The sequence below is a fragment of the Schistocerca cancellata genome, chromosome 6, assembly GCF_023864275.1.
Source record: "Schistocerca cancellata isolate TAMUIC-IGC-003103 chromosome 6, iqSchCanc2.1, whole genome shotgun sequence".
NCBI classification, from domain to species: Eukaryota; Metazoa; Arthropoda; class Insecta; order Orthoptera; family Acrididae; genus Schistocerca; species Schistocerca cancellata.
The window spans coordinates 287448047-287460706 of record NC_064631.1 but is presented as its reverse complement, the minus strand read 5'-3'; the positions used below and the strand labels follow the sequence as shown (position 1 = coordinate 287460706).

General features: G+C 40.5%; 1 protein-coding gene across 1 annotated transcript in view; it reads left to right on the top strand.

Moving 5' to 3' along the window:
- Positions 1 to 11187, top strand: part of LOC126191544 (uncharacterized) — a 49518-nt gene extending 38331 nt beyond the window's left edge. The window contains exon 4 of the mRNA XM_049932452.1: positions 10711 to 11187. Within this exon, the coding sequence (XP_049788409.1) occupies positions 10711 to 10841 (131 nt within the window). The 3' untranslated portion in view covers positions 10842 to 11187. The remainder of the gene's footprint in view (positions 1 to 10710) is intronic.
- Positions 11188 to 12660: the final 1473 nt, after the last annotated feature.

Below are 12660 nucleotides of genomic sequence, written 5' to 3'. Positions count from 1 at the left end.
TACATATTTGGGAAGTTACAAAATAGTGACTGACAATAATGAAAATAAATCCAGTGCACTATCAAGTTGTGATGTCAGACTCTATGATGTCAGAAAAACGTTTTGAATAGTTTCTTCAAAATTGAATGAGAGAGACTGCATTGAAGAGATCATGAACAAATTCCAAAACAGTGGTTTTTAAATTTTTATGTGATAAAAATTTTACTGAGAAACAATGTACACAAGTCAATGTAGCTTTGCTTCAAGTACATAGTTTCTTATTTATTTATTTTTGAGGCACATAGGATGACTCCAAATTAACCATCTTGTGCGCCGTGTCCTCAAATGTGGACACTTAAATTTCGGGTCATTTCTGTCATCATTCACATCTGAGGTGATCGTAAAAGCACAGGCACCTCATATGAGGACCTACAATAGTTGCAAGAATGTCTCCTAGATGGCAGTGTTGGTGGTTGGCACGTGGAAACCTTAGATTTGTCACTCCATTTTTGATATAATTACGGAGCTGTGTTGTGAAAGTTTGACATTGTTCTGTGAGAAAAGTACTGCTCTCTCTGGAAAGCTATGTGTTATAATACGTTTGATAATACTTATTACAAATTATTTGACACTTTTTGCACATATCTGAATCGTATAAATGTTTTTCATAAAAATTACTTGTGTCCTCATTTGAGGACTTTATCTGCCAAGATGACTTTACACTACTGTCTTCAGTACATACAGAGTATTGTCTTTTTTCTCCTCTGTTTTATAGTACCTTATTTTACTGTATGTGGCTCTCGGTCACGTAGTCAGTTTTGATGTATACTAACATAGATAGTGGCTGGAGACAAACATTAGAAAATTAGTTCGATATGCGTACATGATTTTATAGTTATTTTCCAAAAAGTGAGTAAATCTATATTATGCCTTTAGGATGACAGACAGGCTGCATTCATCAGCCAAGATATTTGAGGACGATAGAATTCGTTCAAATAAAGAACGAAGTAAGAACTTTCGCCAGATTATAAGTGATGCGGAAATTCTACAGGTTTTGGAAGCTGACTCAGAAGATGATTTGGGTTGTAGTGATGACTCTGACATCGACCCATCATTTGAAGTGGACCTCATCACTGATACTTGTAATATATCTTCAGAAACAAGTGACACTGACAATGAAAATTTTCCCAACAATGAAACAAGTGCAACAAATCGTACTGAGGTTGAAAATTAAATTTGAAGAGATCCTTCTGAACCAGGAATATAAACAAAATGTCCTAAAAGGCATGTGATTTGGTTCAGTGAATTGGACAAGTCAGTTATTGTGCCTCCATTTACTGGAAAAGCAAAAGTGTGCATTACTGGAGAAAGTCCCCTTGATTTCTTTATGGAGCTATTTCCAGAGAAACTCTTAGCTGCAGTAGATGAGCAGACCAACTTATATGTGCATCAGAAAGGAAAAGAATTTTTCTCTACTTCTGTTTCTCAACTGAAGATATATTTTGGAATAACACTCGTAATGACTTACTTGAGATATCCAAGAATACGACAGTATTGGTCTGAGGAAACTGGCTTAAGCATGAACTTGGTTGCTGATGCTATGCCGTGCTGGAGATATGAAGAACTGTGCCGTTTCCTACATTTCAAAGATGTTTCTACAATTCCTCCTGACAAAGCTATCTGATTACAATCAATTTTGGAAGCCCTGCATGATAACTATCACAGGGCTCTCAAACCTGAAGAATTTCAGTGTTGTTGAGATGGTGATTTTGTTCAAAGGGACATCATCATTGAAGCAGTATTTTCCCAAAAAGCCCAAGAAATGGGGCTACAAAATGTGGGTGCGTGCAGGTGTGTCTGGTTATGTTTATTGCTTCAAACTGTTTCAGTGCACTGGAGGAGGATGCAGTAATATCTCAGAATTTGGGGCAGCAGGAGATTTTGTGCTCCATGTGTCATGACATTCATGGAAAGAACCACAAAGTATATGCTGACAGTCTCTTCAGTAGCATTCCCTTGGTGCTAAAACTGAAAGAGCTAAACATATGGTATGTTGGTACCATTCGCGATAACAGACTGGAGGGAGCAGATAAAAAACTGAAGTTGGCAAAAGAATTACAGAAGAAGGGACGTGGCAGTTCCTCAGTAGTGACATCAACAGAAGGCGTTACTGTCACGAGATGGATTGACAATTCACCTGTAACTGTTGTATCGTCATATGCTGGAAGAGAACCTGAAGGTGTTGCAACCCGATTTTCTCGAAAGGAAAAGAAGTTTATAGAGATCAAAAGACCCAACTGCATTGGTGGAGTTGACCTAATGGATTCTTTGGTGACCCTCTATAGAAATGACACCAGAAATCTTAGGTGGTGCGTGAGGATTTTCTACCACATGCTAAATGTGACTGTACTAAATGCATGGATACTGTGGAGGATGAGTGAAAAAGAAAATATGGATTTGTTAGCATTCAAAAGTAGTCGCCTCTGGGCTAATATACAAACTGAAAGCAGAGATTACAAGAAAGAGTAGAGGCAGGCCATCAGATGAAAGCCCATTGCTGTCTGTACAATCAAAATAGAGAGCCTGTCATGCGGTACCCAACGAATTACGCTTCGATGGTGGATCAAACTGGCCAGCGAACTCGGGTGGTTCCAATGCCAACAGGTGTCACGATCGGGACTACCGTTGGAAAACCCGTTACATTTGTGAAAAGTGTAAAGTTGCTGTGTGCCCTGAGAGCATCAAACAATTACATTGTCGACAAAATACAAAATAGTGCACACTGTTCATGTATTCTTTGATATTACTAATAAATGTTATATGTAAAACGTTTGAGTTTTTGTGTTCTTTGTCCTCATTTGAGGACGCCTTGCTGTTGGTCTATGGAATTATTATTATTTATTTATTTTAGATAATTTATGATGAAGTATGTATAAGGTAGGTCTTAAGGAACCAAATAATGTATTAGAAATTATTTTCAATGTTGGGTTGATAATTCGTGCATGAGAGGGTTAATGAGAACAGCAGTGCACCACTTGGACATCTCCGCCACATGTCCCTTTTGTATACTACATGTGGTGACAAACAGACATGGCGCAGACCACGATGAGGTGCATTCCTGCCACGCCACCTCTTTGCGATTTGCTTAATTTGTTAACATGGAGGTGATGTGAAACAGCCCCATGTCTCCACCAGACGTCCGCACCATGCTAAGATTTCCTTTTCCAGCTGACTGTAGTTGACTTGGCCCATGGTCAACATCTTAGATGCAAATTTTGTGGATCATTCACTGTTTCCAACCTTTTGAGATAAAACCACACCTATTGCATCAACTGCAAGCACTAGTGGCTGTTGCAGGTTGAAACGAATAATCCATGGGTGACTAGGCAATGCATTTTTCAACTTATGAAATGATTGTTTCATTTTCCTGTCAATTAGAAAGGGGGATTTTTACACCAGAGGTGTTTTGGTGATAACCAGATGAGGTGCCCATTGACGAGCAGGAATATGTATAAACACACAAATTTGTTCCAACCTTTTGAGTTCGGAAGCAGCTTGATTGCAAATGGCGGGAGGCACCAGATGTGCTGGTAGAACTTGGGTCAAGTATTTGAGTGCAATGTCTGCTTGAAAATTATTCTTTGCATGCCCCAATGTGCCACTGAACAAATGTCCACATTAATGAATGCTGGCATGGGAAACGTGTACATCAATAGCGTGCACGTAGTAATGAATATCTAATCCAAACAAATCAACTGCATCCATGTCAGAAATATTGGGACTCGAGCATGATTGAACTACTGTGAATGGCACTGATGTAGTTGTATTATCTCATTGTTTTCCTTGCAAAATGCATGTTCCAAGAAAAATTACTGTGTCTGTTGTAGGCTGTGAGGTGCACACATGAGCTGAGTGTGTTCCAGTTGCCTGTAAGCAGTGTGATTAATCAGTGTGATTGAAGCACCACTATACAACTGAAATGGTACAGTTTGATTGCAGATCTGTAAAGATATGAATAGTTTATGGTTTGGTCTGTGAATATGGCTGTCATTCATGACTTTCAGAAGAATCTATTGTGCGAGAGACAGAGCCTTTCACTTTTTGTGCATGCGAGGAGACTTGGTTTATTGGCTTGCAGCTGTCGTCAGCATGAGCTATGCGTAGAACTAGTTGCGGTGAGTGTTTTGCCAACAGGCACAAATTCTGCAGCCTATTGTACTTCCTACCTTTGGTTACATCATTGAGACAAGGATTGTGACACTTTAGAATCTCAACATGTATTCTGTGGTCCACAAGATTCTGAATAACGGCATCATGAAGCATTTCATCTTGAAAAGAAGCTCCACAAGTGCAGTTGAATGTACTGTTTCTAGTCATGCCCTGGGGTTCAGCGATCCATTTCTTTGTAAGACTAATTACTATAACGATGGTTTCAAAAAGTTTGAAACATACAACAGCTGCATGAATCTGAAATTCAAAAAATTCTTATACTTTCCAAACAGATTCCTCACAGGGTAGCGTTTGGGCTTCTTTTAGTAAGCTGGTCAGTGGATGTAGAGATGCATGCAGATGAGCAGGCGTAGTTATCAAAATGGAACAGTACAGAATGCTGTTACAGAGGGAGCACGTGAAGCATGGCATGGGGAGAGGCACTGACTTAGGTGTTTAGTTGTTGGCGGTGATAAGTCTTTCCCGGCAGTTCTTATGCTGATTTCAGCTATCTCAGACCAGTCCCTCTTCTCCCCCTGAGATTGCCTTTTTCGATCCTTCTACAACCAAAGTCACTAAGAGTGCTGAATCACATGAACTTATGGGAGTGGTGTGGGACATACTTTTTGCAGTTGGCAGATGGCAAAATTAGATGTGCTTTGTAGTGATCTAATAGTGCACCATTTGGTGAGCTCAGTGTCCTTGCCTTCCACTTGAATGCTGTGTGTTGCCATTGACGATTAGAGTTGTTGCCATTGACTATTAGAGTGCAGAGGTTTCACAGCGCTGCCTGTCGTTGCCCACGCCAAGCTTGGTGAGTACCTGTTAATCAAAATGTCATAATCTGCACTCAGAACATTTGTCAGGTTCTTTGTCACTTTCCTTTTGTACCTATTCCCACTCAATGGGCACACCGGTGTTTGTGTCCTGATGGTCATTTAGCGCATTTTCGACAGGAATGCCAACTTTTTGTGAGGTCTGCTGCAATATATGTCATTTTGCAACAGTTTTGTGACAGCAAGCTGTGGGACAGATGTCAAAGTCTCCAGTGTTTCCCCTGGACTTGGAGGCCGTCTCAGATCCCCCTAAGCATCGCTCCAGCATTTTATGCTGTCATTGGTAGTGGATAGTCGACTGTTTGGCAGGTTAACACAGCAGCAAAGGTCAGCCTTATTAACGCAGATACATACACACTCTTGGGCTGCCCTGTGCTGCGACAGCCACTACATCAAGTTGTGTCTTACAGTGAACAGTGAATTCCTTTGAGGTATGCATCTTTGCTTGTTATAAAAATGTGGAATGGCAACTTATATTGTTAGCAGTAAATTCACAATTTGGACAAAATGTTTTTCAGTTAGACCCTTTTCCATTTTGGCTTCAGGGTAGTTGATAAAAGTCTCAGTGGTCCCCTTTCCAGATTTGGATTCCATGGTATTGTCATAAGACCTGCTGTTTGTGAATGCCGTGGCTTGGGCAGAAAATTTTGAGACAGACATCTCACTTAAGTAATTGTTGATACCTAACTTTTGTTGTCCCTACCCTATACCCTTTGCCGTGTGACAGTCAAGACTGAGTCGCAGCATTGGCAGGACCTCAGCGTTGTTTCTCCTATTTTATTGAGTTAGTGGGCTTCTCCTATTTCGTTGAATTGGTGGGCCACCCGTTTAATGGTGATCCAGAAACCAGACAGCATCGTGCAATTTTTCGATAATTTTAAACAGTCAGCCAGCCAGCTCACATTGTGTTGCAGATTCATATGAAGTTCTGTGGCCAGAGGAGTTGCTATCAAAGTTGTAAGGAGGTCAGTATTGTTCACACATCAACTTGCGCGATACGTATCTGTGGCTGCTGGCTGTGGCTTCTTGGAATTTCTTTGTGCACAACACTTGCTTTGAGCTTTACCACTCAAATTCTTGTCTTTTGGAATCTCATCTGTGCTGGGAATTTATCAACAATACTTCGAGGAGTTGATTCAGGACATTCCCTGTTGTGTAAACTACCACAACATCATCTGAGCATCAGTCTATACACGAGAGGAGCATTTACGAAATATTCAGGCAGTTTTCCAATACCTTCTGGAAAATGGCCTTTGTTGCAAGATGGTGCATTGTTTGGATCATGTGCTTGATGCCCTTCCACAATGTTCATGTGGTCTGGATTGGCAACAGGAATTTCAGTCTCTCAAGCTGTTTGTGTTCTGCTTTCTGTTTGGCTTCCTTTATGCCAGGGAAACTGTCGATGAATCACAGTCTGGTGTTGATGTGGTTCTGTCCCTTCGGAAGTCAGGTGGCACCAAACAGCCCATCACTCAAGCGTTTAAGATATTTTTTGCGGTGCAACATAACTACTCACAAATGGAAAAGGAGGTGCTAGCATGGAGCGTAGTTGTTATTCATCAACGACCGCAATACCCTAGTTTCCTTATTCAGCTATCGCTGTGGTTTACTGGATTGGACTGCCCACTGGTCGCAGAGGTAGGTTGCGATTCTCTTTCTCAGCAATTACTGTTAGGACATTTGTTGCCTGTCCACTGCCCAGCATGCTAATGCAAATGCACTACTACAGTTGTGGGTTGGCCCCATTCGGAGTTAAATTGACAGAAGGCTCTAGTTCTTGGTTTGGATGGCACCTTTCAGCAAACATTGCTTGGTTTATCCTTTGATTGTGCTGGAGGTTGTAGCTGCCACTGCTGCCGACTCACTTTTTCAGAAAACCATTTCCACTGTCCGGACATGTTGGCCCGAGTGCACTCCTTCGGTAGCAGATTCTGTGTGGTGTACATTTTTTTCTGCTAGGGGATTGGTTCCTAGTTGTCCAGGAGGTCCTCATGCTTGCCACAGACGAGCAAAGTTGTTGAGTGGTCATCTATTCAGTGTTGCATCCTTGGAAACTCCAGTTGCTGCATGCATTACACTGGGGTGTGTAAGACTTTGCCACATGTCACACTTGCAGTTTTGTATTGAAGCAGTGCACAGAGATGGTCAATATAGGTAAAGATTTCTTTGTAAAGGCAAAGCAGGAAAAGGAATTGAGTTTTATTGAAAATGCTAAGCAAGCCAGAAGCACTGATGAATGACTGTACATCCAAATCTTCATCATCTGTAGTGATATTTTGGAAAGTGTTCTCCAGTTCACAGTATTTAAGATGTATTGTATGAACAGCTCGTGAATTAAAATTGTGGTTTGTAGTACATGTTCGAGGGAATCGGAGTCTTTTATTTTTTAAGGCTGCATTCTACAGAAGCATCAAAATCAACTGACAGTGAATTATATCTGGATAAGTTACACTCTAGCAGCAAGTGGCAGCTTTAGGCAATATGCTTGGGAGCCCTGTGTGCAAGCGACGATCTCCAGCTACAATGTGGCCACTAGAGCTGACCAGCTGTTACTATAAAACAGTGTCCTTAAACTGCAGAATGCTGTAGCCCAAGAGTAAGGCAACAAAATTAGCTTTACTTATGAAAATGAGATGGAATAGGAACGCTGTGCATGAAGTTCATGAGGGGAGGTATCTTCATGGAGAATTTCATATTTGTATCATCAACTACAGAGATCACCATACAAATTCTTCGAATATACAAGAATGAGCAGAGATGTTAGATTGTCTGTCTCATCAATAAAGCTGCTACCCCACCCGCCGTATTCACCAGGCTTGGCCCCTTCCGACTACCATTTGTTTTCATCAATGGGACATGTATTGGCTGAGGAACACTTTGATTCCTACGAAGAAGTCGAAAATTGGGTGTCTGATTGGTTTGCTTCAAAAGATGAACATTTCTATTGGCGTGGTGTCCACAAATTGCCAGAAAGGTGGTCAAAATGTATAAAAAGCCATGGTCAGTACTTTGAATAAAATGTTTTTACTTTTCAATTCTAAATTAGTGTTTCATTTTCACACACACACACACACACACACACACACACACACACACACACACACAAAAACCCCGCTCATTTCATACCAGTACACCTGGTACTGTTGCTCGTCCACCTATGGAATGCCTTTTTTCCAACTGTCTACGAGCCACGATGCCATTTGGGATCTGCGTAGTGTGTGTGCTGAAGTCACTCGTTGTGGAGCCAGTACAACCCCACATCCAGGGTTTTAACTATCTGCTGCCCTGGTTGCTGGAGAGATGCAGAGTGGTTTTAGATTTGGTATTGTGTAGAAGAGATAGCATTCCTGCTTCTGTTTTTAATGCAATATTCTCTGATGTTTTATATGAGTACCACGACCAAGTAGCTGTTTTTACGGGTGGGTCTAAGCAGGGGGACCCTAGTGGTTGCTCTGTTGTTTTCCTGGATCATGTCCTCAAGGTCAGACTGCCTCCAGAATTTACCGTATTCGACACAGAATTATATGCGATCTCGTGAGCACTGGAGCAGATGAGATGTTCTCCCAGTGTTAGATTTCTCGTCTGCTCAGATTCTCTGAGGGCACTGTACTTTCTCCAACATTTGTACCCAGCAGATACAGTAATCACTAATATACAGGATGTCCTCCTACAGCTACGACGACTGGGGAAGGAGGTGTCTTTCTGCTGGGTACCTGGGCACATTGGAATTGCGGGGAATGGAAGGGCGGGTCGAGCAGCCAAGGAGGCATGTCGCGATCCTCTGGTATTTCGGTGTGCTATCCCCCTGCATGCTATCACCTTGCTGTTGAGGAACAAAGTCGTGTGTCGATGGAAAGACAAGTGGCTGACAGTGATAGATAACAAGCTCTGTGTCATCAAGCGCTTAACTGGGCCGTGGAGTACTTCCTTCCAGCCACGCCGGTGAGACAAGGTCCTTATTACTTGTCTTTGCATAGGCTACAGCCCTATGACACGTGGATTCTTTCTCCGGTGAGAGGACCCTCCAGTGTGTGGTGCTTATGGTGTGCAGATCACGGTGCATCACATTTTATTGGACTGCATTTTATGTACTGACAAGTGGACTGCGGTGGATTTGCTTGCGGACCTGCTGTCTATTTTACGTAATGATTAAACTAATGTGGTTAGAGTTTTAAAGTTTTGTGAAATGTCCAACATGTTAAACGAGATTTTAGGGAGATGTTCTTTATGTGTCAAAGGGTGGCTGGCTCACCCTCGTTTTTTGTAAGTGTTCAGCCAGTCGCATGTCCCTGTGCTTTTCTTTTAGTTCTTCAGTGTTTTGTTTTCTCTGTGTTTTAATTTCTTGATTAGCTCTCTTCCCTCCTAATTGGGTTTAGTGTATGTGATACAGAGTGACTGTGTGGTCATTTCGAGTGCATGCATGTACAAATCTTTTAGTTCATCTCCACATTTGTTTTTCATAAGTGTAAAGGTGCCGAAGACCTCACCATTGGACAGATCTACACACGCACACACACACACAGACACACACACACACACACACACACACACACACTCTCTCTCTCTCTCTCTCTCTCTCTCTCTCTCTCTCTCTCTCTCCCCCCCTCCCCCTCCACAAACCCTTGTGCAAAGTATATTGGAGCATCTGCTGTTGACAGAAGTACAGTTAGTTGCTGGGCATCTAGGGTGAGGTCATCAGAAGGTGGTTCGACAGAGCTGTCCGATTTGCAGCGGTCAGGGAGACCATCCACAGTTGTCACACCTGACCCAGCCCCCTCGGACTTCCGCATGTTTGGACCATTAAAGGATGCAATTCATGGAAGACATTTTGAGGACGCTGAGGAGGCGATTCACACAGTGAAGCACTGGCTCCACCACCAAGACAAGGATTGGTACCGACAGGGCATACACGCCCCTTTTTCGCACTGGAGGAAGGCTGTAGAATGGGATTGAGATTATGTGGAAAAATAGGGTGTGTAGATAAAACACCATTCTTTGATGTGCGTAATTCCCGTTATGTTCAATAAAGAATTGTTGAAGGAAAAAAAAATGTGGTGCAGTACTGTCTGGGTAATCCTTGTACATCATCAGTGCTCATATTAGACGCTATAAAGCTCGAAAGCTTGTGGATTATGGAAATCCAACCTATCATTTCTTGGTTTCCAATAAAATTGAGCAGGTAATTTATGGGGCCCAAAAACATTCCTCCTGGTAACTCTGACAGATGTTATCTTTTGATTCTCTGATAGCTATGTTAATCAGATCAGACTCAGATAAACATGTAATTATTGCCCCAGTTAAAATCCAAAATGGATAATTGCTCCTATGACCACTCACCCTTTCAGGTTTTGAACATGGACTCCATCTCAAGATCATACTGTCATACTAAAACAGAGGGAGATTATATTTGAAAGATTGTTGTCCTGTAATGCAACTATTATCTACGTACAACAGAATTTAATGGTGCAGAGTTTCACTACTTTGTATTAACTTTTGACATGTAAAAATGGAAAATGTGTAAAACTTATTTTGTGGTTAAACCATTATAGGTAACACAAAGGAAACTTAAATAGTTAAATGCTATTAAAATATGTTCGTGCAATACATAAAATTTATATTATACTTTACGTAAATATATACACATCAGTTTGCGATTTTTAAATGTTATGTATTTTTTTGTCCACAGTGGTTTCTATGAACACACATCTGCCAATAGAAAAGAAATTACAAGAACATTTGGCTCAGTCAAATGATATACAAGGATTCTTGGTGTGTGTCCGAAATCAATTCAAACGTTACAGAGATAGGAAACATTAAGAAAAACGCCAAATGCTAGTGAAGCAATTTTCTAGTTAAACCATTGTAGGTAACACAAAGGAGACTTATATTTTAAGGCTATTAAAATATATATTTTATTATATCTTACAGAAATATATACATATGTATATGTGCACGCGCGTGCCCCCCCTCCCACACACACACACACACACACACACACACACACACACACACACACAGATGTCTATAATCCTACACTTGGCTCAGTCAAAAGACACAATGATTCTCTGCCCTAATTACATTTTCATATTAAGCTTGAGCACTTGTGTAGGGCTTTTTGTACATAAGTAAAGATGCAAATAAACACATTCCTACTTCACGTGAATTCTGGAGTTTATTAGAAAGTCATGTAAAAATACTGAAAACTGAATATTATATATTATGCTGTACAACCACCGAACCCCCTGCGATAGTAATATATCATGACGGTGAGTCAAAACTGAGATAATGACAATGAATCTTATGCTGTTGTAAATTTTAATTTTACAGTCATTATATAAGACTAGAGATTCAATTATGTTTATTAAATTCACTGACTTATAATTATTTTACAAAATTTATTTGCAAAACTAATGTGCAATCATTTTCATATTATATACATACTGTTTGTCTTTGTTATTTCTTTCTTATGTTAGTTTACAAAATGCTTTCAAGTAGAAAGTAATAATTATTTATTACATGCAATCATTTTAACTCTGTTTTATATCACTTGACACATTCTCATTTGATAAATAAAACTTTCGCATGGTACAAAACAATGAAGTACCTACCAGCTGCATTATTATTATTATTATTTTATTATTATCATCATCATCATCATCATCATCATCATCATCATATATATTGATTATAAATTACATAACTGATATTTTAAGTCAGGACAAAACAAAATACAGTAGGCTTGCAATAATCTGATATTTGACAGTCTGACGTGCTCGGCAGTCCAATGCTACGTTGGAGCTGGGCACTGCGCTTGCTCCATACACAGACAGGCACACATTTATCACGACAGTCACCTCCTCCCATCTGCCCCATGCCTCACACCAATACAAATGTGCTATTGTGAGTGCTCCTTTCATGTTGTTAGTGAATTTAAATTCTGCTATGTGGCTTAATTGTCCTGTTTTAATTTTTGTGTTGAAAAGAGTTGTGTGATTACAAGCACAAGTGGAAATGCTAAACATAAGCATAAAACTTTAACTCTTACTGATAAATAGGAACTTATTAAAAGCTATGACCATGTTGAACCTTCAACTTCCATCTCTAAAGCTTTTGATATCAGCAACGTATCATTTACAAAAAAGGAAAAAAATAGGAGTAAAATAGAATAACTTGTAAAAACTGTGGATGATGACTCAGAAAAATCTTCACATGAGTGAATACCGTAAAGTGAGGGAGCTTGATACGTTTGGTTTTAAAACAAAGCCCAACTTTCTTATCATGAAATGAGCAACAATTAATTTGGGAGTTCGTAAAGCACCTTTCTCTTTGTTGCAGAAAGCAATTTTCAGGAATAACTTCTGGAAGAAGTGGGGACTTCTGCTAGCTGAAGGTAAAAGCGGCCTCAACAAAGTGGAATCCTTGCACATGGTGACAGATTCTGTGATACATTGGGAGCGGCAATACAGGCTTTATACGAGGTGTAATTGGAAAGTTTTAAGAATGGGCTTGTAATTGTACAGTAGTGGCACTTACATGCTACTGTGAAGCATCTCCTTCAAAATAGTCCCCTTCCGTCTGAACACCCTGCAGGGTGTATACGACCCGGGACAACCGGGAAATCCGGGAAAAACCCGGG